The sequence below is a fragment of the Balearica regulorum genome, chromosome 18 (assembly GCF_011004875.1).
Source record: "Balearica regulorum gibbericeps isolate bBalReg1 chromosome 18, bBalReg1.pri, whole genome shotgun sequence".
Classification (NCBI taxonomy): Eukaryota; Metazoa; Chordata; class Aves; order Gruiformes; family Gruidae; genus Balearica; species Balearica regulorum.
In genome coordinates this window covers 7,505,355-7,532,284 of record NC_046201.1, presented here as the reverse complement: position 1 = coordinate 7,532,284, position 26,930 = coordinate 7,505,355, and the positions used below count along the sequence as shown (strand labels likewise).

At 58.8% G+C, this 26,930-nt stretch overlaps 2 protein-coding genes across 7 annotated transcripts; both read left to right on the top strand.

The window, feature by feature from the left end:
• Window positions 1-1,152: 1,152 nt before the first annotated feature.
• FADS6 (fatty acid desaturase 6) lies at window positions 1,153-7,336 on the top strand. 3 transcript variants are annotated; one of them, XM_075770683.1, is made up of 8 exons: window positions 1,156-1,587; window positions 1,813-1,873; window positions 2,027-2,177; window positions 2,948-3,114; window positions 3,625-3,805; window positions 4,693-4,880; window positions 5,457-5,636; window positions 6,637-7,336. In XM_075770683.1, exons 2-8 carry the CDS (start codon window positions 1,817-1,819, stop codon window positions 6,784-6,786), a joined length of 1,074 nt encoding a protein of 357 aa, XP_075626798.1. In that variant the 5' UTR covers window positions 1,156-1,587; window positions 1,813-1,816; the 3' UTR covers window positions 6,787-7,336. The 3 variants fall into 3 exon arrangements, with proteins under 3 accessions (XP_075626797.1, XP_075626796.1, XP_075626798.1); XM_075770682.1 differs by having other exon boundaries at window positions 1,153-1,587; window positions 1,726-2,177; XM_075770681.1 differs by having other exon boundaries at window positions 1,155-1,587; window positions 1,813-2,177.
• A 2,648-nt stretch (window positions 7,337-9,984) lies between these two features.
• FDXR (ferredoxin reductase) lies at window positions 9,985-20,532 on the top strand. Of its 4 annotated transcripts, XM_075770480.1 has the most exons (12): window positions 9,985-10,056; window positions 10,760-10,857; window positions 12,033-12,128; window positions 13,107-13,229; window positions 13,793-13,906; window positions 14,413-14,514; window positions 15,827-15,934; window positions 16,160-16,244; window positions 16,894-17,108; window positions 17,417-17,588; window positions 18,050-18,223; window positions 18,927-20,532. In XM_075770480.1, exons 1-12 carry the CDS (start codon window positions 10,011-10,013, stop codon window positions 19,055-19,057), a joined length of 1,464 nt encoding a protein of 487 aa, XP_075626595.1. In that variant the 5' UTR covers window positions 9,985-10,010; the 3' UTR covers window positions 19,058-20,532. The 4 variants fall into 4 exon arrangements, with proteins under 4 accessions (XP_075626595.1, XP_075626597.1, XP_075626594.1 ...); XM_075770482.1 differs by lacking the exon at window positions 18,050-18,223; XM_075770479.1 differs by lacking the exon at window positions 9,985-10,056 and having other exon boundaries at window positions 10,059-10,857.
• The last annotated feature ends 6,398 nt before the right edge of the window (window positions 20,533-26,930 follow it).

Genomic DNA, 26,930 nt, shown 5'->3' with positions numbered 1-26,930 from the left:
TCTGCTGAACGGCAGCCCGGCACCCTCGGAGCAGGACTTTGTCACCGTGCTGCCACCATCCCTCGCAGTGACATCCTAGGTGTGATGAAGGTAACGAAGACATCGTTCGGGAGTGGACCCAGCAACCCCACCCAGTGCACACTTTGGGTCTGACACTCGCTTCTCCCTGGCCCGGCAGCACCCATGGGTGCTCTCCCAGCCGCGGGCTTCCCTCGCTAACGAGCAGGTGATGAAAGCCGTGCTGCGTATCAGAATGAATCACTGCCCTGGCCAGCTGCAGCCAGCCCTGCAGCTCGCTGGGCTTCGGACGCTGCTGTACTTCGTCAGTGCCCCTGGCTCTGGAGATGATCTTTCGTCATACAAGCTCTTACAGTAGAAATGAAACCTCAGCAGGTCTCTAACGCACCCTCAGCTCTGCCCCTTTTGCAGCAGGTGTGACTTTTTTAAATTGTTATTAATTTTTTTCCAGGTTATGATGACAGTCCCCTGGGGCTTGGCACAGCTTGGATGCAAGGTTTGCTTCCCTGCGAGTCGCTGCAGTGATGTGCTGTTACTGGAGGTGCTGAGCCTGTCCCGGTTTGGGGCTGGGGTACCGCAGCAATGGGTATAGCCTTGTCTATGGTTTTGCTAGATGTCAGTGTTCATCAAGGTGGATCTGTTAAGCTGATATGGCTTTTGGTTAAGAGAAATAACAAAGCAAGAAGAAATTCAGCACTACAGCGAGAAGTGATGTGTTTTTAGCCTTCCTCCGTAAAGAAATGGGGCTCAGGAGGTCCCAGTCTGTGCACAGGCATCCCCAAGCTGTGTCTGGGTGATTAGTTGGGAAGCAGCGATGGAAAAGGGAGGAAATTCTTACAAAATTCCTTAAAACAGCCCATAAGATAAGAGGGACCCTGTGGGGGTCAGGGCCAGGTGCCACGGCTGCTAGGCACAGATTTGGGGTGAGCTGGTCCCTGGCAGGCGCCCCTGGGCTCGCCGTCCCCTCCCCAGCACGGAGGAGGGTACCGAGCGGCTCTGCAGCGGCAGCAGCTTGGGCAGGCAGGCAGACGGGCAGGCAGGCAGACAAGCAGGCAGGCGCAGGCAGGCAGCCGCGCAGCCGTGCACTGCCCCCTCCTTCCCGCAGCCTGCTCCTTGCTGTGAAAAAGGCCAGTTTTCTCCCCAAAACGTCACCCTCACGGGACGGGCAACGTTTACTCCCGCTGCCTGGCAGAAGCGAAACCCTATCCCCGTCCTCAGTGCTCTGCTTGGGTTTCTCAGGGCTATTTCTGGCACTCGGCTCCTTCGCCTCCAGCGTTTCCACCGCCTCTCTCCATCTTTTTTCCACTCCTTCCCTCCTCCGCTGCCCTCGCCTCCCCGTGCCCTGGGCCGAGTGTCCTCCCCACGGCCCCGTCGCGACGGCTGCTCCCCGAAATGGGCTGCCAAGGCGGATTATTGCCATTGCTAATCTGCATTCGCCCTCCTCCCCGTCCTCCTCTGCTCCTCCCTTCTCCAAATCGTTGCTGCACGGCACCGGTGTGCGGTGCTGCACAGGCTGGCCGGCTGCCCTGAAACGGCCAACGCCGGGAGAGCCACCACGCCGGGCCTGGCGTGAGTAGAGGGCTGTGGTGGCCGGGGTGTCCTTGGGGTGGGAGGCTGGGTGGCTCTGCTGCCGTCTCCGCCGGCTGCGTCCTCCTTGGGTTGTTTATTTTTTCCCATCCTTGCCCTTCCCGTGTCCTTCGGCGGCAGCGGGAGCCGGGAAGCCCATCTGCGGTGGGTCGGGGTGCTGCGGGTGCTCCTCTGTGGGTGCGACCCTGCGTGGCCTCTGCTTGGCAGGGAGATGCCGCTGGAGGATGGGGACCTGGTGAAGCAGAGGGGACAGCGGGTCAACGGCAAGGTCAGCAGTACCCCCCAGCTCGGGGGAACGGGGGACCCCCTGCTCCAGGGCATGCCAGTGCCTGACGGCAGCAGGACGGAGGCGATGGCAGAGGGCTGGGAGCCGGGGCCAGCGCTGGGTGACGGGGACGTGACCCCCGGGGGGGCTCCACAGCCAGTGGGGCAGGAGCCGGGGCAGCGTGGGGAAGCCCTGATGGCTGAGCTGTCGGAGCTGGTGCAGAAGGTGGTGAAGAGCAGCAGCTGGTGGGAACGGCACGGCGTGGACATCAGCATCATCGCCTGCAGCTTCCTCCTGCTCCCAGCAGGTAACCTGGCTCAGCCCCCCCAAACTGCAGCCGGGGGGTCTCCTGGGCGGGGGGGGAGCGGTGTCCTCGTGGTTTTTGCGCTGCTGGTACAACTTTGTGCTGGAAGCCTATTAGCATCCTGTTAAGCCTGTAACAAAGCCGCAATAACCCTTCACCCCATGGGCACCCCGACCCCCCTGGAAACCCGCAGCGTGTGATGGTGGCACCCAGGGAACAGGCTGGGGTGGAGGGACAGTTCCCCGAGCAGATGGGCACGGGGCAGGGAGCGGTGCGCCCCATCCGTGCCCCGCCGTGGGACAGGGAAACCCGGGTGGTTTTGGTGACAATGGCTCTGGCCGTGGCAGGTGCAGGGGGATGCGGTCGAGCGCAGGGGTCCGGCGGCACGGTTGGAAAGCTGCAGGTGGGACCTTCTCTTGCTTTTGAACTCCTGGGGATGTTGAAATCCTGGCAGAGTCATATTTGTTACCACTGAGATCCCAGCCAGAGCTGTGGGATGGGACCTGACACCAGCAGCACCTGGTGTCATCGTGGCTGGAAGTGGCCAAACCTTCTGCACGATGGCGAGTGTGGCTGGTCCAGCTGTGCAGGGTGGTGCGGAGGGAACCTTTCGAGCTCAGGCAGTTTAAATACCTGTAACTACGTCTGAAAAACAGGTTTAGGGCAGCGGCTGGCATGTTTGGGTGTAGCAACACCTCCAGCCAGGCTCAGAGGCGAGGAGGGCTGCAACACGCGTGCATGGCCAAGCTCCTGCCCGGCTGGTTTCTCCACAGGGTTCCTGTGCCTGCGGTCAGCCCAGGCCATCCCCTTCCTGGCCGGTGTCCTCATCCTCGGCGTGGTGCATCACACCCTGACCGTGAAGGGCAGCCACCTGGCCAGCCACAATGCCTTGACTGAGTCCAAGTCCTGGGGCAAAGTGTGGGCCATCTTCTTCATTGAGGTGAGCGGGGCCGGGGGATTCAGGTGGCAGCCCCCGCAAAAGCCCCATCAGCACCCTGCCAGCACCCCAAGCCCTTCAGGAACAGCCACTGGAGACCAAGATGGACCCAAAACCTTCCTGATCCACATGCAGGAGAGTTAAATGAAAAGTGATGCTACAGCAGGGAGCACCAGGAACGTCCCTGCTTGTGGGGCTCTGCCTGGAGGCAGCAGGGTGAGGGCTGGGGACAGACACCTGTGATGTGCTGGACTGCAGGGTTTTGTGTTGGTCCCCTTGGCCACAGGACTGCTGTGTTGTGGGGAATGGTGGGAATGGTTTCCAGTGCTTAACTCTAAGAAGTCCATTTCAGACTGGTTTGGAGCCTGCAGGGTGTGGAGCATCTCCCCTGTGTGCTTCTTTCTGGGTGTAGAGCATCTCCCCTGGGTACCTCTCCCATGAGTCCAAGACAGCTGGTGCCTGACCCTGGCGTCGCAGCTCTAGGCATCACCTCTCCTTTCTCTTCCCTCCCAGCTTTGCTCAGCTTTCACAGCCGAGCAGGCCACCTACAACCATGTGAAGATCCACCATGGCTACACCAATGTCATTGGCCTGGGGGACTCCAGCACCTGGAAGCTTCCTTTCCTGAATCGCTACGTCTACATGTTCATCGCACCTCTCGCGGTGCCCATCATAACCCCTCTGGTTGCTCTTGGTACGTGGCCCAACCACTGGGGACGGGGTGCTGGGTATGGTGAGCTCGTTACTGTCCGGGTCTCACCCTGCCAAAGGGTCCTGCTTCATTTGGAGGCATCGCATTAACTACACCAGCCCACGGCATGACGCAGGGCTGCAGCAAATGCAAGTGATGACGCGTCTGCGCCGGGGAAGGTATCTGCTGCACCTCTCCTTTCTGCTGGTGCTCAGAAACACTTCACATTTTCCTATGTTGAGTCAAGTGTCGGAAGTTCTGGCAAAAGCCATTATGAGCCTGAAGCACCCCAAATTTGTTCTCCTTTGATTCAGACCCTTGGCGATAACAGGGTTCAGTGTCGCATGTAGGACTCTGGCTGGTCAGAGCACCACAGTGATTTTGCTGGCTGCGTGTGAGGTGGAGGTGTGGGCGTCTACAGGGGCTGGGACGCAACGAGCTTGGGCAGACAAGGCAGTGGCTCGGGGGAAGTAATAGTGTCAGGAAACGATAGCCTAGAAAATAGTAAGAGGCTGAGGAAGCCTGGCCCATTGGGCTGAACACACAGCTCTGGGCAATGCCAAAACCGCAGGCAATGACGTGGCAAGTTGTAAGAAATGAAGATGCAGCCAAATCCCCGTGTGATGATGCACAGCTGGACCCGCTGCCGGGGCTGCAGCCTGCAGGGCACTGCCCTGGGGGGGCTCCGGGCCCCAGCCTCAAAAAGCAGCAGGTCAGAAGGGCTGGGGGGTTTGGGCCAACCTGGAGGATGGGGAAAGGGAGATGAAGAATGGGGTGGGATGGGACGGGCTGCAAGTTTATCAGCATGCCGGACAGCCTGGCCGCTGGAGCGGCAGCAGTGGGAAAGCATCAGCACCTCTCCCATGTGCTGCCTCTTCTTCCTCGCACAGATTTGTTGAGGAACGTGGAATGGAAAGCAGCTCTCCGGACCCTCTGCTGCATGTTTCTGGGTCTTTACTGCCATTACTGGCTGCTGCTCCACGTCTCGGGCTTCCAGTCGCCGTGGTCCGCCCTGCTCTGCATGCTGCTCACCCGCTCCCTCCTGGCCCATCCCTACATCCACGTCAACATATTCCAGGTAGAGACCTGAAGCTCCGAGAGGTCCGGATGGTGCTGGAGACAGGCCAGCCACCACCCAGCACTGGTGACATAGCCGGTGACATAGCCTGTAGAGCTTATGTCATTTTAAGGCGAGCAGCCTCAGTTGTCACCTTCCTCGCGCCGATGTCATCATGGGGAGGTCAGGCTGGTGGTGCTGGGGTGGACAGTGGTGGTCCTGGGAGAACATCAGGGCAGGTGGGTGTGAAGGGCTGGAGGGTGATGTCCTCTGCGGTGGCTTGCAGGGGGTTTGGTGAGTTCGCACACGTACGTGTGCATTGCAGGTCCTGGGATGGAGAGAGGCTGGGGGCACACAGTGTGGGTGGGTTGGGGACAGAGCCCAGGGGCTCCTCGGTGGGTCTGTGCAGAGGCGAGCGCAGGATGGAGTGACTTTAGGGATGAACCCAGTGCTGGGGTTGGCAGCCAAACCCCAAAATGCAGCTCAGCCTGGCCGGTGCCTGTGTGCCTTTGTGTGGCCGGTGCCGTGTTTGCTCTGCCGGGAAGGGGCTGAGGAGGGTGGTGGGTGCTATGGGTTCCCCACCTCCCTCTCCTGCAGCACATCGGCCTCCCCATGTTCGCGGCCGATCGGAAACCCAAGCGGATCCACCTCATGAGCCTGGGCGTCCTCAACCTGCCCCGCAACGCCCTGCTCGACTGGTCCTTCGGCCACTCGCTCATCAGCTGCCATGTGGAGCATCACCTCTTCCCCGGCCTCTCCGACAACATGTGCCTGAAGGTGAGACGGCCCCATGGGGTGGACGAGTGTGTTGGGAGGTGACATGGGGATCAGACCATCCATCCCCCACCAAGCTGATGCAAGTCCCCTCCTCTCCCTGCCGCTCCATGCTGCTTCCCCCATGCTAGAGACCTCCCACTGCTTTATAAGAGCCCCTAGCCAACCTCCCTCCATCCCCACTCCACTTTCTCCCATGTTTCCACTCCCTGCTCCTTCCCCTGGTCCCAATTCCAGCCTGCAACAGCTTCCCAGCAGTCTGGGATCCTCATGACTCCTCCCTTGGGAAAGCATCTCCAGCATTGTGCAATCCAGCATTCATTTCAGCTGGCGTCCAGACAAACCTCCCTATAATTTCGGTCATGCCCTTACTTGTTTCTCTGAGGTGTGGGGTGTGTTCAAAACATGGGGTTCAAGCCCTGTCCCAGCTCAAGGAGATCCCAAGGCAGGTCCGTGCGCTGCCCTTCAGCATGGGGTCTTCACTTATTTAATGCCGTGCACTTATTTTCGGTCTCAGGTCAAGGGGAAAATTAGGTAATAGTAATAGAGGGAGTGGGAACACCAGTGGGTTTCAGGTCGTGCCCTTTGCTCGAGCTCACGGGGCCGGTAGGACCTGCCTCCCACAAAGGCGTGTTGCAGGGAACGGGTAATTAAATTGATGGCAGCCTGTACGGGCACGTGGGGATAACTATGGGTGCAAGTGATGAGCATGCGTGGCTGGTCCTCATTAAAAGCCTCATTAGGGCATCTCTCCTAATCCAGAGCCCTGCAAAGGCGTTTTACCAGGGTGAACTCCCGGTGTTGTTGCAGTTGGAAACCACCTTCATCTTAATTTTCATGGCAAAGATGTTATAGCTGGTGCTGCTGTCTCCAGCCCTGTGTTGGGCACGTGAGATGGGATTTCTGGGCACCCTGTGGGGAGCTCGGCGATGCCTCAGGCTGGGATCCTTGTACAAACTCCAGGACATCCCACATGGAGATGACACTGCCTTTGCCTTTGCAGATCAAACCCATCGTCTCCCAGTACCTGAAGCAGAAGAAGCTGCCGTACAACGAGGACACCTACACCTCCAGGCTCCGGCTCTTCCTGCAGAGATACGAGGAGCTGATGGTCCACGCTCCCCCCATAACGGAGCTGGTGGGAATCCAGTGAGGACAGGGCCCCAGGACTCGGGGGGCTGTTTGCTGTGGGCCGCTTGCAGCAGGGATGGTTTTTAGCAAGATCGGGGCTACACAGACACCCACTTCCATAAAGCCACCGCGTAGGAACCATTTCTCCCCGATGTCTTGTTTTTGGCTAGATAAGGATGCACAGAGACACTGCAGGAGGAGAGCCAGGCAGTGCAACACCAGGGACAGAAAAAGGGGGGCTCCCCCCGAGTTATTCCCAGCCAGGGCTTAATTTTATCCACTCTGCTTTCACGCTTGAGGAGAGGAAACCCCCGTCTGCTGGCTGGGGTCTTCCTGCAGCAGGACCGCGGGGGATGCAGCTGGGGACGTGGCACCATGCCTGGAGCATCTGGAGCCGGTTCCTGGCTGAGAGCTGCCGGGCTCTGTAGGAAGGGGCTGACACGTGTGGTCGGGGGCTCAGGGAAAGGGTAGGATCGTGGGGAGGGGGCTGTGTCACTGTTGCCTGCACTTTGCCTGACTTTGGGGTGAGTCAGTCCCTTCTAAGAATAATAATTTGGAAAATTCAGCCTTAACACGTTGAAGTGCATCTTCTTTATTACTGGGTTTTGTTGCTGGAGCAAGTCATACTGGTATCCCGCAGTGCCTGAGGCAGGGCTAAGGGAAAGAGCCTTGCCCCATGTGGGGTATCCGTATTGGGGTGCCGGAGGTGACCCCAGACCTGATCGTTGCTATTGCAAGAGTTTAGCAGGAGAATCACCTGCCAGAGGCAGGCAGGTCTCCAGGGCTTGGGAGACTTTCCCTGTTTAGGGAGGGTGAACTTGCCCCCCCTGAGCCGCTGCCATCGGGCAGGATGCTCACGTGGTTGGTTACAGCCCCTCTGGGATGACGTGCCCGGCTTTCCCGGGGCGCTCTGCTGTTCCAGACCTGCAGAACCCATGACAAAGTCCAGCTCAGCGTCATGGTGGGGAGCTGGCAGCAGAAAAGGCAACTGGCCCAACTGGGACCAGTATGGGAGTCAGTGCTGGCTCCGGGCTTTGCTCGGCTTTGGTCTGAGCCTGGGGATTCAGTCCCTGATCTGTGCTGTCCCCCCAGCAGGGCTGGACCCCCCCAGCCCCAACAACTGGGATTTATACGGCTCCACATTGCAAATGTGTCCCGAGGCACAGGGATGTGCTGCTCTGGTTCTGGCCCATGGCAGAGCGAGGGTTGCAGCGGGCAGCCCGTGGCGTTTGCCCTCCAGTGGGCATCACGTACCCCCCGCTCCTTCACCAAGTGCAGGGACATCCTCAGATCCACTGGAGCAGTGTCCCGTGTGGCTGCTGTGACAGGGGGCTGGAGCCGGGATGACCACGGCGTGTCCCTGTGTAGCAGATCCAGCGCTGGCGGGGCAGGGGGAAGCTGGCCCTGGATCCATCCACTGTGACCCCTTTGGCATCAGAAATAGGGAATTATTGATTATCCTGGGCTGGGGCCCAGGGCATGCTGATGACCTGGGCTGGTGGCATCACCATGTCACCTCTAACCAGCCCCATGCGGGTTTATCAATCGAGGACGTTGTGAAACATCCAAAGGGCAAAAATTCTTGCCCTTCGAATGTGGGTTACACTGGGTCCGTAGGTGGGAGGGAAGCTGGGGGTGGGGTGGCTGGACCAAACAGTCCAAGTGCTCCTGGGGTCACCCGGGGCTTGGGGGTAGCAGAGACCCTCCCCAGAGCTGCACTCCCACCCCCATGGTTAGTTTCTTAATTGAGCATTGGAGCCAAATTATGCTAAATGTGCCAAATTAATGGTGTTCCTGGCCTCAGCGAGAGCGGGTGAGCGTGCATTAGCGATGCTTTTGATTCAGACAGGGTAATCTCAGCCTCACGGAGCAGGGTGGGCACAAAACGTTCTTTCTCCTCCCCTGTTGCAAAGAGATCAGTCCCAAAATCTTTCTAAGTGTTGGTGGGAGCAACAGCCCTTTCCACAGCTGGTTTTCGTGGATCTTGTTTAATGCAGTGCCATCTAAAGGCAAGTGTTCACAGGTCCAACAGCCAGTGAGAGATGACTTGTGATTTGGGGAATATTTGGATTATTCCCTGTCACAAGTGGCAGATACCAGCAGAGGTTAATGGGGGAAAGGGAGATTTCTGGGGACCTGTGCTCAGAACCCCCCAAATTTCTGCCTCAAGCAGTGCCCCAAAAATAAACTCAGCTCATTTTGGGGGTCATATCAATGTTGCTATTTGGAACTGCACCTCCAGCCTCACCTCTCTGGGCAATGGGTCGGTAATTGCTGTGTTGTGCTAAGGCTGGGGCCTCGGAGCGCACGCACAGACTTTAAAGCCGTCAGAAATTCTGGTCCTCACCGCAGACACGCTAAAGGAGCGGGTGCAGATGGAGGCAGATGGCCAGCTGCTGTTCTCAGCATGCCTTTGCAGAAAGCCATGAACCAATTTTCAAGATCGTGCAAGAAAGCGTGTGGGTTTTATGACCCATATTAAAATCAGCTTCTAGCTGTAGACTCCTCTTAGTCTTAATTGCTTTTAAAAAGCCCCGTTAGCGCTCGCCTGCATGCTTTGGCATCTGTACAATCCTTAAACATCTCCTGGGCCCGCTGAGATGATTTCCCTGCCCGGTGTATTGCGCAGGGGCTGAAGCAGGATGGGGTGCTCCTGTGCGGGAGGTGCGCGTAGTCGCATTTGAAATGAGCTGAGTGATGGGGATTAAGGAGGGAATAAAGCGGGGACCGCGGGGGGACGCTGGGGCAGGAGCCCGGCAGCAGCATCCACCCGCTGCCTCTGGCACTGATGTTTTATCCTTTACCGGGGGGATGCCGCAGGTTTCTCCTGTGAGGAACAGACAGCTGCACAAGAGGATGGTTAAAAATCAATCTGAGGTTCGGCTTCCCCCGGGAGACCTCCGCAGGTACTCACTCCTGGCAATAGAGGGGCGCACACAATTAGCAGCCGCAGGGATGATGCTGACGCGGGGAGCCCCAGGCAGGCAGGGTACCGCGGAGGCCTCGCCACAGAGAGCGGCGGCGCGAGCGACCCAGAGACGGCTTCTCCCTTCCTGCCTCTCTATGGTACGATTCGCTTCCGGACAGGCGTAGCGGCAAACGCACGCCGCCATTGGCTGCCGGAGTGAGGGCGGGGTCACGCGGCGCTGTAGGGGCGGGGTTATGCTAAGCATGGCGCTCTCTCGTCTCGCGATTGGTCGGCGGGGAGTGAGGGGCGGGGCGGCGGCGGCAGCGGCGGCGGCCGGGATGGGACCGGGCGGCGCGTGCTGGAGGGGCGGCGGCGTCCCGGGCGGTGAGGGGCGGGGCCTGGCGGCGTCACGGGGCAACCGGCGCCGGGGGTGCGTGGAATTGTGTCCTAGGCCCGGGGGAACCGGGGCTCCGGGCCCGAAGGGTTGCAGGGGGAACTGTACCCGGGGGAACGGGGCTGCGGGGCGGGGGGGAACCGGGAGAACCGGGGCTGTGGGCCCGAGCGGCTGCGGGAGCCGTGCCTGGCAGGCCCGTTGCTCCAGCCTCGGGGCAGCGAAGGGACGCGGGGCCGGGGGTCACCGTGCCCGGCGCTCTGGGATGAGAGTGCTGCGGCCCCGTGCGCCTCGGGCCGGGACCGGGATCGAGACCAGGCCCCCCCCCCCCCCGTGCCCCGGAGTGTGGGGTCGGGGGGGTTCTCGGTTGCGGCGCTTCCTGGAGGCCCTGCCCGGGGCAGCCGACAGCCCCTCCGGCACCACGGCCCCGGTACCAGCGGCCCCGGCCCAGCCATGAGCGCCAAGGCCGCGGGCTGGGCGGAGCGGGGGGGGGGGCGGTGGCCTTGACCCCGAGGCGTTTCCGCCTCAAACCTCTTCGGGGGGACGCGCCGCCGGGCTGGGTACAAAAACCCCGGCCTGCCTCCGCCAACCGGCTGCCTGCCATGGCCGGCGCGGGGGGACGAGCCCCTCTGGGTCGGTGCTGGGGTCGAGGGAAGGGCCGTGGCGTCACGTCCCCTCTGTCCTTCGCGCCTCCAGGTGTCAAGCGGTGGCTGTCCTCGTCTGCCCCGGCTCCTCGTGTCTGCGTGGTGGGCAGCGGGCCCGCCGGGTTTTACACGGCTCAGCACATCCTCAAGGTACCGGGGTGGGATTTGGCTGCGGGCGAGGGCAGGGAGCTGCCCGCCGAGGGAGGCGTCTCCGTGCTGCCTGGCTCTATGAGGGGTGGTGAGGGGTTTTGTGGGCTCCTGGCCCCGCTCCAGCCAGGTCTGCGTTGTTGAGGGGGCTGCTCGGGGCAGCCCCGACCCTGCGGAGTCCTCCCGGCCCCCCGTTACCCAGGGGTGGGCACCGCTGTTCCCGTCCCTGCCCTGCTGTGGGGCCGCCCAGGCCTGTCTGGGTCGCTGCGACTTCAGCCCAAGTGATTTTTCTAGAATCAAATAATCAGCAGAGATCTGCCTCGCTCGGAGCTGTTGTCACCCAGCAGGGATGACATTAATCCTGTGTTAAAGGGAACGTGCGGGACCTGCTCTCCTGCCTCCTGCTCCCCCAGTTGAACTGGGCACACGGGTGATCCTGTAAACGTGAGTGCTTTGGGCAGTCAGGTCTCTGTCGGGAAATGAGACCCGAGCACAGAACTGGGCTGCTGGCACCCACCAGAGATGCAGCAGCTTAACCCTGTCATTAAACCGTGCCGCGTTGTCTCTGGTACGTGTTGGAAAATAGCTGTTACTGAGCCTCAGGGACAAATTTCAGGGCTGCTTAATCTCTGGGAAGAGGCTGACTCAAAATACAAGATAACAAAAGCCTTGCAGCAAAACATCTGTCTAAAGCTCCAACCCTGAGGTGACTCAGCTCAGGGGGGATCTCGGGGCATGGACACCTCTGCTGGGGGCTGGCAGACGGCCTTGCAGGTCCACCAGCACCCAGGGTGCTGCACTGGGTGCTTTCCAGCCAGTGTGGGGGCCCTTTCGTCAACCCCCTCCCCTGGTACCAAAAAGCCACCGGGTTAGTGTGGAAGAGGGGCTGTGGGGTAGGTAGAAGGATGGAGCCCCCTCATCAGATGTACTTGGTGATGGCTGGGGTCATGTTCTCTGCTACACCTTGTGATCTGAGCTGGCGGTAACAGGTACAGCATCATCCTGTGCATGGAAGAGCCTGGAACAGGCTGTTTCTGACTTTGGGCTCTTGGTGCAACCCTCCCTCCTGCTCTGTATTTCCCCCAGCAGCAGGCGAGCGATGCGTGTCCCTGCTGAGCTGCTGGGCTCACCTGGCCTTTCTGTCCTCGTCCCTTAACCGTGACTTCCTTCTCCTGCAGCACCACAATGGGGCTCGAGTGGACATCTATGAGAAGCTGCCTGTTCCTTTTGGGCTCGTCCGTTTTGGGGTGGCCCCAGACCACCCCGAAGTGAAGGTTGGTGCTGGCTCCCTCCCCTTCCTATGCGGTTGAACACGATGATGGTGGTGGGTGCAGGCGAGGCAGTCGCCATCCTTCGTGGTGTGGAGCTGTCACACAGATCTGCTGAGAGGAGCGATGGAGTTGAGCTGTAGGCACTGCACAAGAAGTTAAACCAAGGACCTCTTTGACATCAACCGTTTTCCTTTGTCTCGCAGTGGTGTGAGTTGTACCCAGGGGTATCGGCTGTGCCAGAGCTGGGGTGGAGGTGGTTGCAGTGGGAGGACGCAGGAGATCCAGACACAGCGATATCTTGTGATGGTTTCCCCATTTAACCCGTGGAGATCATCAGACCAAAATGCCTGCATCCCTTTGAGCTGAGAGATGAGGAGCGGACGTAATGGATGTTGGTTAGGGGGAGCTTCCACAGCATGGTAGTATCTGTGTCCAGGCTGAGCCCAGCTGGAGCTCCAGGGGAAGAAGCAGTTGTTTTGCTGCGTAGCCCCGATCGCTCAGAACAAAAGGCTTTGGGCACCATCCTGCCCTGCATCCTCTCTTGATGAAGTGGGTTTTGGGAAGGGGTGAGATGAGAGGCTGGCAGAGGGGGTCTGGCAGGCAGCACCCTCGATGGAAGGGGTGGTTTGGCGGGGCTCCCTTGCAAACCTCACCTTTGGGAAGGAGTTTTCTCCTACAAGGGGATTTACGCAGAGGGGCTGAAGGTATTGAAAGGGTCCTGTCCTCCCCGGGTCGGTGTAAAAGAGGGATCTTCCTTTCCGTAAAGGGTGGCAGAAAGAGTGCCCAGTCACAGCTGTGCTTATCTCCACATGAATTATCTGCGGCTGTTGTTAGATAAGAGTCTCAGAATAACTGACCCAGAGGCGGGGAGAAGCATCTCAAGGCTGGGGGTGACGGGAACGGGGACCTCCTGCCAGCAGCAGACCTTGGCCCCGGCTGTGGCTTGGCTGTAACTCCCCGGCGCTTGTTTGATCTTGGCAGAACGTGATCAACGCCTTCACGCAGACGGCACGCTTGGAGCGCTGTGCCTACTATGGAAACGTCACCGTGGGGAGGGATGTCACGGTGGCAGAGCTGCAGCAGGCTTACCACGCCGTGGTGCTGGTGGGTACTGTGCCTTGGAGCCAGGACTGCCCTGGCTCCCCAGAAGTCACGGGGAAAGTCTGCTGGGTTATTCCCCACTGGGATCTCAGGAAGAGGGTTTGGGCGAGATGTTTCTGGGTGACCTATTACTGTGGTAAACTCTCCCCATCCTCGGGACAGCTCAGATGGCACGAGGCTTGTCCGGAGCCTTGCAGAGAGCTTGTGCTGGAGCGTGGCATCGAATGCAGGTCTCAAACCCCGCTGCAAGGGGCAGCGGCTGAGGAACCTTTTCCCTGTGATGGCCAATACCTATTTCAGCCTGACATGGATTTGTCCCTCCTGTTCAGTCCTCAGCTCGTGCTCTGCCCTGGCCCTAGGAGGTCAGATTTGGCTCTGGAGCCCAGGGGGATGGGGTGGATAAAACCCCTGTGCTCAGGTTGTGTTTAGCCCCTCCACTGAGTATCCCAGCCCTCAGGAAGGGTTGGCAGCCGTGCAGGGTCCTTGGCAGCAGCTGGAAAAGGAGATTTGTGTTTTGGTATCAAACCCTGCACACAATGACATCTCTGCGTCTGTTCCCTCCTCAGAGTTACGGTGCTGAAGATAACCGGGTCCTGGGGATCCCAGGAGAGAACCTCTCCGGCGTTTATTCAGCCCGAGCGTTCGTAGGCTGGTACAACGGGCTGCCTGAGAACCGGGATGTGAGTACGGCAGTGTTTCCCTGTCCTTCCTCCCCATCCTGCATCTGAACGCAGGCATTCAGCTCCAGATTACGTCCTGAAAGGCCCGCAATTGGAAAAGATTAGCAGGCACCACGTTAAATCCTTCTTAGATGGTAGAAATGTGAACAATTTGCACATCAGCGAGAGCGGATTAGCTGGCTCTGTAGGTTGGCAGCACGTTTTGGCCGGGCCAGATGGGAATCTGGGGGGGTGATGCTGCTCTGCTTTGACCTGAGGAGGCTTTTTGGCCAAAACAGCTCCTGTTCCCAGAGATGCCATTGCAGGAAGAGGGGGAGAGGGATCGGCTGGGGTGCCCGGAGCAGCTGTGTTGATGTGTCTGGGGTGGAGTTTCCCCCGTCTGCATCAAGTCTTTTTGGGGAAAAGAGGGGTAGAAGGGAATTTGGGTGGTGGTAATGGATCTGAGGGACTGAACATCATGGAGGCTGTGTGGATTTGCTCACAGCTGGGTCTTTCTCTCCCTGCAGCTGAAGCCTGACCTAAGCTGTGAGACGGCACTGATTGTGGGTCACGGCAATGTGGCGCTGGATATTGCCCGGATCCTCTTGTCCCCACTGAGTCTCCTCAGGGTGAGTCGCGGGGGTGCTCCTTGCCACGAAGGCAGCTTGGGGCTCAAATTCACCCCATGCTGGGTGAGTTCTGGTTCCCACCCATCTCAGCAAAACCTCAGACGCTGCTGTCTTTGGGATTTTTCCCCAGGGATGGCTGTTGCCCCTTGGGTGCACCCTATGGAATCATAGTCCATAGGGAGTGATCCTCGGCCGTGCCTTGGGTAACGCTGCAGAGCTCTCTGGGTTCCTCTGCAGGTACCTAAAAGGTTGGCAACTGAGCTTTATCCCTTCCTTTCCTATGAGAAACAAAGGAGGAGCTGCTCACTCTTTTCTACCACCAAACTGGAAGCTTCTTCTGTTGGGGTTTTTATTTCTGCTGTAGCTGAGGGCAGCAGCCTGGTTCCTGCTGGTAGCACTGGGCATGCTGGTTGCTGGTCCAAGCTGGTGGACCTCTCCTTCCACTGCCGCGCTCCCCTGTGGACAGCTGGGAGCTGGTGTGCACCAGCTGCTCTGTACAGCTGTTGCCCCAGATGTTGGCAGCAAAGGCTTTCCCTCCTGGAGAACTGCCATGAGGTTCGTTACAGCTGTGCAACAACTTCCTGTATTAATATCTAAATTAAATAAAAAAAAGTTGGAGGCTCTGCCAACCAGTGGCTAAAGCCAGCTGGGAAGCAGTGCTGCGAAGGGCACAGCACTGGAAATGAGTGCCAGGGTGTACAGGCAGTTTCCTGTTAAGAATATTGGTCTGGAATGGTTTATCCTGGTTATTTGGTGTCCCTCCCATCATGTCTTCTCTGGAAAAGATCTTCTTGAGACCTAGATACATGCATACAATTGAAACAGAGCATGGAGTTGCTGCAAGATGCCAACCATCAGTCGAGGCCTGGAGATGCTTGTGTTTGTGCTCAGAGCTGCCTGCAGCGGGCAGGCAGTGATTTGAGCTGTGGTTTGCAGTGGGTTTCACCCAATTCCCTGTATATCCTGACCTGGGAAGTCACCCAACAGCATCTGTAGGCACCCCAAAATCGAGATTGCTGGAAGGCTTTGCTCCATTAGCCCCAAGGTTAACCTGCTTGGGCCGATCCCCCGAGGCAATCTCACGGGTGCTGGCTCGTTACCTCCAGTGCGTTATGGAAAGTACATTCAGTGATGAGGGACCAGCTGCGCAAATAGCTCTGTACAAAGGGAGATGACTTGTTTTCCATCCTTGCCCAGGCTCTCTGCATGCACAGCCGGCTTTTCTGCTGATTTTTCACCTTCAGAGGCTGTGCCTTCCCCCCAGCTCCCTCCAGATCTGCCCTCGTCCCACTCTCCTGTCTCTGTCTTGCAGAAGACAGACATCACTGACGGCTCCCTGGCAGCTCTCGCCTGCAGCAAGGTGAAGCGCGTCTGGCTGGTTGGGAGGAGGGGACCTCTCCAAGTTGCTTTCACTATCAAGGTAAGGCTGGGGGTGCTGGAGGGCAGCCGTGTTTCCCAGCGTTGAGCCCCAGGCTGCCCATCCCTGGTGCAGAGAGGTGGTCTAGGGATGGGTGGGGAACCCAGGTGTCCTGCTTCCTGCACCCATTTGCTGGCTCCTAGCCTGGACTGCTGGGGGAAGAGGGTATGGGGCTGTTGGACAGCCTCTCTGTGCTGGAGGTAACTTCTTCCTGCCCGCAATTCCCAGGAGCTGCGGGAGATGATAAACCTGCCTGGTGCCAGACCCGTCCTGAACCCTGCTGACTTCACAGGCCTTGAAAATGCTATTAAAGGTGAGGGAAATGTGCCGTGCTCCTCCAAGACAGGGACTCACCCTGACAGGCGAGTGTCCAGGAATGATCTGGAGATGCTCAGAATGAGTATCAGAGAAACTCTTTGCCCTGTGCTTAATGCACGGTGTGTGAAAGCCAGGTGACCATGATGTGGCTCATCCTCAGAGTGCTAGGAGGCCGTAAAGACAAGGGGACAGCCTGTTCCTCTGTTTGTGCAGAGTGATGGGAGTGATGCTCACTCTCTGAGTGATGAGGGCAGGAGATTTGGGAGGGCTGGGGAAACCTTGCAGGAGAGATCCCAAGGCTGTTGATTTAAGATCTTCCTGCAGAGCTGAAAAGAAAACATTGAGTGCAAGGGTGTCCAGAGACTTGCTCTTCTCCACAGGCTGCTGCCTTTGAGCACCAGCACGACAGCAAAATCGCAGGCTTTGATTTGTGTGTCCCACTGGCCTCAAGCCTCAGGAGCTCTCCTGGTCGCTTTGACTTGCAGTTTGTCATCTTAAAGGTGTTGGACTCCAGTCAGCATGACAAACTCCAAATGGACACTCGCATACCACTGAAGCTGCCTTGACGTGGCCTTGGCTCCCTGCCATGTCCCAAGGGGCTTTTGCTGAAGGCTCCTGTCCTGAAACTCTCTCTTTCTTCCTAGATGCCCCCAGGCCCAGGAAACGACTGACTGAGCTGATGATCAAAACAGCCCTGGAGAAGCCTGGGGAGAAGACAGTGGAGGTGCAGGCAGCAGCTACACAGGCAGCAGCCCCCCGGGAGTGGGGGCTGAAGTTCCAGCGCAGCCCCCAGGAGGTCGTGCCCACCGCTGACGGGCAGCGGGTGAGGGGCATCCGCATGGCCCTGACCCGCCTGGAGGTATGGGCGGGGGGGGGCTGGTATGGCCCTAGCAGGGCTGGGGATGGGGCAGGATGTCCTGCGGCCCTTGGGAATCTCTCCTAAACCAGCTTTGCATTCCCTGGCTGGTTGGAGTGGCCACTAGCAGGCTCTGGGGGAAGTCGGTGCCACTGACAAGAGCCTTTCTCCATCTAAAGGGAGCTCTTTCCATGTTGATGCTGCTGCGGAAAGGCCTTTAGCAAATACTCAGGGATCAAGGGGACCGGAGGAGGCTGCTGCTCTGCATCCGGTGACTGTCTGGTGTCAGCAGCTCTTCCTCCCTCTCTCAGGGCTCAGGTGACTCTGCCAAAGCTGTCCCCACTGGAGACGTGGAGGAGCTGGAATGTGGGCTGGTGCTCAGCAGCATTGGCTACCGGAGCCTGCCCCTGGACCCGTCGGTACCCTTCGACACCCAGCGTGGCATTATCCCCAACAGCTCAGGCAGAGTGGAGGGTGTCCCGGGTCTGTATCTGCAGGGGGATGCGTGGGACGTGTCAAGTGCAGCTGGTGGGCTGGGGGCTTTGTGGGGGGAAACTCCCCTCACCAGGGGCACTGATACGGGGTGGTTGAACACTGCAGTCAGAGAGTGGAAACTGAGGAAATGAGCCACCTCTGTCAGGCGTAAAGACCTGGCCTGTCCCCAGCTCGCGTTGGGGGCGGCTGGTGTTGCAGCAAAGGGCACTGAAGGTTTTGGTGGTTTTACTGGGCCGTGGGGTTTGTTACTAACGCGATACAGCCCACGCGGCTGCTTAGTGCCAGTCTGCTGGTACACAAATTCCTGTGACAGCACCATTGAAGGGCCACGCTGTGCCACCACAGGGGTGGATTCTTCCACCGCCCACAGTTTGATGTGACACCCAGGGACAGGGCAGGGACTTGCAGCCAGGAGGGTCCGAGCCTGGCTGCTCTGTGTGCCCGTGCAGGTCTGTACTGCAGCGGGTGGGTGAAGAGAGGACCCACAGGCGTGATCATCACCACCATGAACGACAGCTTTGACACTGCCCAGTCTGTGCTGGAGGATCTCCAGGTGGGCGTGCTGGACGTGTCCGCCTCCAGAGAAGGCTTTGGGGCCGTAGGGAGCATCCTGCGCAGCCGAGGTCAGTGCAGGGGGGGTGTGAGCTGCTGTGGCAGCCAGCGTGGAGGTATCAAGCAGCCAAACTCCTGCTGGATCTGGGTATCCTGGAGCAGCGAGTCCTGCAAGCCACTTTTGGGAGCAGGGTCTGAACTGTGGAAATGTTTTGTGCTGCCACTTTGTTGCTCCAAAGCCCAGGAAGAGCGGGACTTGAATTCTCTCAAACTTGGTGTCATTGCTAAGGTTAATGACCGCTTTCTGGAAAGGGCCGTTAAAAGCAGCACAGACCTGGGGTAAAACGTCACTGTCAGCTGCCTGGACAGCGAGCTATTGCTCTTGAGTGGTTTTCCTGGTAAGCCTTCCAGGCGAGTTGGGGGAAGGATTAAAATGCCCAGGAGAGTCATTTGCTGTTACTGTGTTTAAAGGCATTCAATTAAAGTGCGTGTGTTTTGCCTCTTAACTGTCTGAGGTTTAACAGTGAACTGGAAGTGTTTTGTCCCTCAAGGCAATGGCTTGCAAAGGTCTGGCTGATCCGAGTCGACTGAAACCTGCCATCCCTCTCCTCACGGTGTTAGAAATTATTATTCCTTTGTGAGGCTGAAGTCTGACGCCGTGTCAGAAAAGGGCATGGCTTGCTCGCACATCAGGTCCCCGCTAACGGGGAGGTGAGGCTGAACTCATTTTTCACTTGATTAACTTCTCCCTCCCATCTCTTGCCCTCACCCCAGGGGTCCGTCCTGTTTCCTTCTCAGACTGGGAGAAGATAGATGCTGCTGAAGTGGCAAGAGGCAAAGCTGCTGGCAAACCCCGGGAGAAGATCGTGGATCCTCAGGAGATGCTGCAGTTGATCGGTCACTAAAGCAGCAGCAATGGGAATGTGGCACTGGTCCAGCCGGACTGTCCGGGGGCAATGCCAGTGGCTTACAGGCAGGGCTTGGGGGCACAGCGCTAGTGTGTGGGGCTAGTGGCCACTCTGGGGAGGCGTGTGGCACTTGAGCCTCTCTAGTAACGATGAACTCCGGGTTCCTAAAGTGAGCGTTTCAAAACGTCTGAGGCTGCGGGCTGGCCTTGCATCTCTGCAGCCAGCTGCTGCCCCAGGGTGATTCTTGTCATTTGGGTCCTTGGAGCGTTAACGAGCTGGCTGGCGCGGGTGAGGGGAGATGTGCACCTGGAGGAGGCCTGGCCAGACGCTTCCCCCATGGTGAGTCACAGAGATGAACTTCCTCGTGTCTTGCTGCTTCCTCTTTAAGCCTTGAGCCAAATGGCTTCGTCGCCTTGTCATTCGTGCCCGAGCAGGCTTCTTTTAATAATAATTGTTTTTTAAATAAACCCTTCCAGGAAAGCCAAATTGGACCTGCCGCTTGAGTCTGGCTTCTTTGTCTGTGACTGCCTTAATCTCGGAGCAGCCAGCCGAGCGCCGCGTCTCCTGTGACATGTCCCAAGGCAAGGCAGCTCCTCTCGTGCAGGGAGGGACCGTTTGCTCTCCGCTCGTTGTGAGCTCTAAACAAACAGACAAGGGCATTAATTTGCTTTCTGCATCCCACGATTAAACCCCGGCAGAGCCCGGGTCCTAGCTCGTGGGGTGAATTGGAATAACAAGCGTGTAATTGCCTTGTTCTGGATCACGAGGGATCCTGTGTTCGTTGGTACCTGCCAGCGCTGACTGGTGCAAGCAATGCCTTGAGCGTTTCACTTCATCCACTGGTGGGTTGTTTGGGATTTTTTTGACCTGTGTCTTTTGAAGCTTATTAAATGCTTCTCTTAGCCCAAATTGACTATGGTGACGGTGTCAGGTTTTAAGCCAGATTACAAGCCGTGAGCCATAATCTCCTCTTTATCCGTGGCGCAGGGGCTGCGTCAGCGTGGCCCCCTCCCCTGGCCATCCTGCCACCCACGCTGGCCCCGATCCCTCGCACTCCCCGTGGCAATGCTGCAGGATTGCAACCGCTCCTCCCTGACCCGTGTGAACGGTGACAGTGGCAGTTGCTGGTGGCTGTGTGTTAGAAACAAATCCAGCTCTGTGATGGAGGCAGAGGGTAAATCAAGCCAGTGCAGCCGGCAGGGGTTTGTCTCAGGTCCACGCTCCACCTCCGTGTCTGCCGAGCCCTCTCCCGTGGTAGAGGACTTGCCCACGGGGCACTGTACTCCCATCCCATCTCTGGTCCAACCGTACGGAAGGAAGGTCTGTGGCTTCTCTCTCTTTTTTTTTTTTTCTTTTTCTTTTTTTTCCCCTTCCTTTTCTATTTAAATCTCATTTGCAAGCTCATTAAGAAACTCAGGAAATGTGATACTGGGAACTCGTACGCAAACGAGCAATAAAGCTTTTGTCGAACAGCTGCTCGTGTGATGTGGCTCTCGTTACGTCTCGCGGCTGATGCAGTCCTAATGCTGAACTCTTGAGTGGGAGATTACATCAGCTCTGGGTTTGGAGGCAAATAAGCGCTTTGGAAAGCGGGGGTGTGGAGGCGAGAGGGTTGCGTTCGGGGTGGGGAGCAGCCGTTTTGGTAGATAGCCCAGCCAGAAACGTGACGGTGAAGGGGTTGTTGTGGCTGCATCCAATCTGCAGGTATGGGGAAGAGATGAGCTGGTTCTTCCCTGGGGTTTTCTTCTACATCGCCTTGAATGTTGATGTCAGGGTGCTTTCGTAGCCATGATGCAGGCCACCGGGCTTATGCTGAGCACGTCAAAGGACTGTTCCCAAACCGGTGATGCTTCAGGGCAGTTTTTGGGCTGTGTCAACAGATTAAGGGGAGCATCTTTCTTCGCTGAGCCCTGTGTCCTTGCTCAACCCAGAACTTGGCCAAGGCCCTGGGGTTAATGCCGGGCTGCGGGAAAGCCAGGGGATGATCAAGGTCAGCGAAGGGCAGGGATGGAGGACTGAGCCTCGTGGGCAGAGGCAGAATCATTACAATTATGTAAATCCTTACTCAATACCTCCAGCTCCCCCTTCTGCTGCCACCTGCATCCCCAAGCCCCAGCTGGGTGTCCTGCTGCCTCCCCATCTCTGTCCGGTGCTCTCCATCCTTCTCTCCAGGAACCGGGATGTGTCCGGCTTCCCCGTGAAGGTCCTTGTCCCCGGTCGCCATGTCGTTAGGTGGCGCTGGGAGGCCGGTAACGGGGAGCAGAGAGGGGCTGAGCGGGGATGGAGGGGTGACCCGGCACTCCCGGGGCTTGGCGGGGTGGGGGGGACCCGGCTCTGTTGCTGCCTGCAGCCCCCCAGCTGCCTGCAGCCTGGGCTCCGAGCAGGCTGGGGGGCCCTCGCAGGCTCCCGTTCGCATTCAGGTGCTGCTTTCAGGCACTATTAACCTCGTGTTTGTTCCACGTATGTCCCCACCGCGGTGGTCGGAGGGGCCTCTGCTCTCCTGAGCAGCCAGAGGAGCAGCTCTAAAGCCATTTTCCGCTGCGGGTAAGGAGCCGGGAAGGTGATGCTGTGAGTGACACCCGTCTGCTGTTGGAAGGAGGCATGAAAAGCTGAAAGTCGTTGCTGCCAGCTTTTAATGTGGACTCCCCTGCTCCGATGAGTTATGGCTCAGCTTGGCTTTGATGAGACTGCACAAAGTTGGTGGAGATCAGCACCTGGTGAGGGATGGCCTCCAGACTGGCCGGGCAAGGCTGCGCTGTCCCCTTCCCGCAGCTCCCCACACCACGCTTGTCTCGTGTGCCGCTCCCAAAGGCGGCCGGGCTGGGTACGGAGCAGAGAGCGAGCCTTCCGTGGTGTGGGGTGGTCGCACAAGAAGTGCTCTTCGGTTGGGTCTTCGCAACCTCCCACTGCTGCTTTGCGCTGCTCTGCCTCAGTTTCCCCCGTCTGCGGCGCTGTGCAGGTTAACTCTGCTCTGCCCCGGGGCTCCTGCCTTGCGTGGGCTGCCAGGCACCTTGGAATTAACAAGTCTGAGACACCCAGAAGCTCCTGTTGGTGCTGCATTTTGCAATTATATCCAGGAGACAAGCGCAGAGGCTCTCGCTGGCTTTGCTAATAGACCGCTTGGAGAACTTGGCCTTTCCAAATGAGCATTTAGAGCCCGGGAAGCGGGAGGTTGCCTGTGCTCTGGAATAAGGGAAAACCCAGCTTGAGTCAGGTCTCTGGCCAGCAGCGAAGAGCTGTGCTGCCTTTTAAAAGCCAGAAAAATGGTTGAAAAAGCTTTTCAGCAGCGTGGCTAATATATAATTTTCCAGCCCCGTCCCTGGAGTTTGCGCGGCCGCAGAGGCGGTGTCCGGCTTTACACCATCCCCGGCCCCTCGCCGCATGAATCACCGAATTGCGGCATCCGCTGCCGGGAGCCTGGTCGAGTCCGTCCGTGCCGGGGCTTCGCTGGGAACAGATGGCTCCGGTTAGTGCTGACTTCAGCGCTTTGGCTGAGCATAAGCGTCGGCCCCTGCGCGTACCCTCCCCTCGCCGCTTGCTCTCCCAGGCACGTCTTCTCACGCCTCCTGTGCTCTTCTCTCCAGATCCAGCCCCAGCCCCGAGCAGGGATGGCGAACAGGTTGGGGTTGGGGTACCAACCTCTGGGGTCAGAGGAGCAGGTTCCCAGCCCCACCGCTTCCCTCCTGGCACATCAGCACCTTTTCCAAAAGGACCCCAGGCGCACCCTTGGCTCCAGACCCACCAGAGCTCACGGTCTCCCCTCCCAGCCTTAAAGACTGAACCTTCCCGGGGCTCTGCACTCCCCGAAGTGTTGCCTGTGGTCGGGGGGCGGTGCTGGGGCGGGCAGCGGTGCTGCGGGGGTCCTGTGCCTGCAGGGTGGCTGGGCAGGGCTGGAGGTTTTCCCTCCGCTTGGGGTGAGTTGTTTCGGAAATCGGGGCTGCGTGAGCCCATTTCCCAAGGCTGGGAGGGGAGCAGAGGTGAAGGAGATGTAAACTCCCAGCAGCTGCTTCAAGGAGCTATTTAGGGATACGACAGCAGCAAATAAAGTTGTTGGAGGGCAAGGGCTGGTTACGCCCCAGAAAGAAGCGATTTCCTCCCTTCCTGGGAAATTTCCATTTCCAACCCGCTGGCTTTGGCTGCCTCATCCCCAACCTCTGGGGCAGCCCTGCAGGCACGCGCCACCCCGGGAGGAGGAATTATCCCTGCAGGGATGAAACCATCCCTATTTATTTTAGCTCCCTTAATTACCATGAGGGTAGGATGCGGTGGCAGCCGAGTGAAGCTGTGCCGGATCCGTGCTGGGCCATGCGCGGCACCATCCCTGCTTTCTGCCTTGATTGCTTTTGTGGCTGCCGAGATCCATGATACCAGCCAGCTCTGTGTGGGATGGAGGAGACCGGGGAGGTGGGGATGGGGCCTGAGGGGTGGCCCCAGGAGCCTCCGCAGGAAGGCAGCACAGGAGAAAGGCGATCTTCACCCGTGTTTACTTCTTAAATGAGACCCAGAGGGACAGGGCGAGGTGGGTGCCCAGGTGTAGGAGCGGCTGGGTTCAGACCTTCTTAGTTTTTGGTCAAACTTCTGAGGAAGGGGGTTCACAGCTGACAGGCAGGACTGGGATGGGTGCAGGTCCAGTGTGGGTGCAGGTCTGGGGCTAAATGTCTGTCCTGTGTCACAAGTGTCACCTGCAAGGCTCAGCTCTGGCAGAGAGACCTGTGGGCACGATGCTGTCTTTGCCCCGTCCGATGTCAGATGCTGTTAGTGCCTCTGTCACCCAGGTGCCCCCCTGCCCTTCCAGGGAGGGCTCTGGCTTTGTGCTGGCAGTGCACAGACCCAGGTCCTCTTCCCCCCCCCTCCCCGCCCAAGTCCCAGTTTAGGATGCACTCAGGTTAAAAACCTTTGGCCAAGTTTCTCCTACAAATAGGAGGCTGACGGTAAGGGCTTGCCCTGCAGAACTGGAACTATTAAGGACACTGGCTCGAGCTGTGCGGTGCTTGTGGGTGCACCTCGAGGGTGGGTAGGGGCTTGGGTGAGGGTTTGTGTGAGGAGTTGATGGGCTCCCATTGACTCTCCAGGGCTGGGGGAGGTGGGGGGTGGGGGCAGAACAGTGGGGTAGCGATGGGATGCAAGGTGCCTGCGTGGAGCTCAAGGCACTTCTCCAACACCAGCGTTAGCCCGGATGGGTGAGCATTAAACAGGACTAACATCAGCCTCTCGCCGTGGTCCCCCCGCATCCCCCGGCTGCCAGTGGGCTCTTCCCTGCAGGAGGTGGCTGCACACCGGGAGCTGTTGGAGCACGGCGCCTCGTGTTTATCAACCTGCTTTCAGAGCCTCCAGCAAGAAAAGACGCCAGGGAAAGGTAACGGGGTGATGGAGAAGCCGGCTGAGCTCCCTCTTGTCGGGGCCGCGTCATGGGTGAGGGACCCGCTGGGATGCCGAGGGTGCCATGCCGGGGTACCACCCCAGTGATGGGGAGGAGGAGGATGAAGGCAGTTTCATGCCCGTGTTATCCACACCCAGCCTGGAAAGCCAGGCAAAGAGAGCACAGCATCTCCAGAGAGGGTGGCACTGAGGGGCTGGGGAAGTCAGAGGTTTCCAACCAGGAAGAAAAGTCCAGCTTCACGTCCTGGGGTTGTGGGCTTCATCTTGGGGTGCAGTTGGTGCTTCTGTTTCAGCCCAGGCCTTTGCAGCCATCAGGGTACTTTTTTTTTTAATATAAAAAGGACTTTTGTTGTTTAAGTGCACAAATAAGGTATTTTGAAGATTGCAGAACAGCTCCTATAAACTGCACCGTGGCGTGGTGGCCCAGACCCAGCAGCTGGTTGGATTTGGGGAATTGCTGCATTTTCCCCCGGAAAAATGCTGTGGGATTGGTTTTTTAAGGCATTGAAGGACTTTTTGCCAGGAAAACTGAAAACCTGGAGGTGAGCTCACAGTGAAGCCACTCGCGCTGCAGCCTGAACTGCTGGCCAGGGCTCTAGCTGGGTTGGACTCCCAAGGGAGAGGAGACGTGCCTGGGCAGGGGGCGAAGGCTGGCATGTGTGTCACCACCGGTCCTTGCCCTCTGCTGCTTGTCCCCACTGCAGACACCCTCCAGCTGTGCCCAGCTGTGTGCCAGACCTGGATTTGTCTGTCTGTCCCACGTGTGGGATCTGGGCTGTGATGGGGGTTAAAGATCCCATGGGATGGAGATGCTGAGGGTGATGGGTGTGATGGGGGAGCTGGGTATTGCTGGGGGGGGGGTTGCTGTTGTCCCCCTCATCCTGCCGGCATGCCAGCATCTCTGCTGGGAAATATTTTCCCCGTGAAACATTACCAGGGCTGAAATAGGTGCGAGCAGAGCACCTCCGAGGGATCCAGCCCAGGAAGCGGCCGGTCCTGGGAGGGGTAAATTAAGGCCCCTGAGTTGCCCGGGGGGGGGTCGGGGGGGCACTAGGGGCACAGGAGCAGCTCAGGGGTTCTGTGCCAGCCCCGAGGGACCAGGTCCATCCCCCGTCACAGCACCACCATGAAGGCAGCAGAAGGGGTTAAATGCAGCCACTGCTTAAACCCCCAAACCCCCCTGTTGTTGTCCTGGGGAACGGATCTGAGGTCCGGGACCTGTTGCTAACCCTTAACTCTCCTCTCCTCGGGCAAGAGAGGGGCAGAGCTGCCAGAGGCAGGCAGTGGTGGGCACCCAGGGCTGCCTGAGGCTGGAGAGCAGGATGCGGCCGGTGGGTAGCCAAGAGAGGGGTGCAAGGTCCCCATCACCCCAACCCCCCACACCACAGCGGCCTCAGAGATGTGGCCAAGCTCTCCTGCAGAGAGCAAGTGCTGCTTTTACAGTAGCTAAAATGAAGCCCAGGAGGAAAATGCATTTTCCCTTTCCTCTGTTTTTGGCATTTCTTGCAATCCAAGGTGCCCCGAGGGCATCCACAGCACCCGGGCAGCGGGTGGCCGTGCTGCCTGGGGGACAGGGGACGGTGTGGGGAGGTCCTGCGTCGGGCAGCTCATGGTTAACCGCAGGCAGCAGGTTTTTAGGCAGGTCGAAATCTCTCTGGAAATGGCCCTTCCAGGCCCCAGCAGCCACAGGGAAGTGGTGTAGATGCTGTTGCAGGTGGCTGCGGTGCCAGGTTGGGTGACAGCAACCCGGCAGCTCTAAATGACTTGCTTTTGGGTGGCCATGTCCCTGAGTTAGGGGACTTACACCTGGGGAAGGCAGGAGGGCAGCGCCTGGGGATGAGCACTGCGGGCACCCCACGCCAGCAGAGACAGGCAGATGCTCTCGGGGTGTTGCTCGGTGCTTTGGTGGCTCTGAGCTGGGGCACAGGAAGGTTTCGGAGCAGGGCCTGCCGGGAGCCGCTGCTGCAGAGCACGGGCTGGTTTTGGGGCAGTGAGGCAGCTTGAGCATCCAGCTGGGGGGAAGGGGACCCCAGCAGGGTCCCTGCCGCCTCCCCTCTTCTTTTGCTGGATCTCCCCCCTCTCTCCCCCCAGTCTGGCTTGCTCTAAACCAGTGCTGCGGGATCAGCTGCTGCTTTAATACTGGCCCTGGTGACAGCTGGAGGATGCTCCTGCCTGCTGGGGGCTTTGCTCTGTGCCACCCCCTGTCCCCGTGACCATTGGGGACCCTGGGGCTGCCCTGTGCCGGCTGGGGGCCACCAGGGGTGGGCAGCTGCCAGACCCCACCAGTTCAGTTAGCAAAGGGCCAGAAGGTTGGGGTGGGTGGGGGTAGTTCAACCGCAGCCATTTGCACCCCTCCAGCTCTTTCTGGGGCTGGGGGGCGGGCAGTGCCCAGAGGGGGGTGTGTGGGGGTGTGTGTGTGTGTAAGGGCTGTGTCATTTTGCGGTGGGTTTTCCCGCCTGGGCAAGGAGCGGGGCGAAGTGTGTGTGTGGGG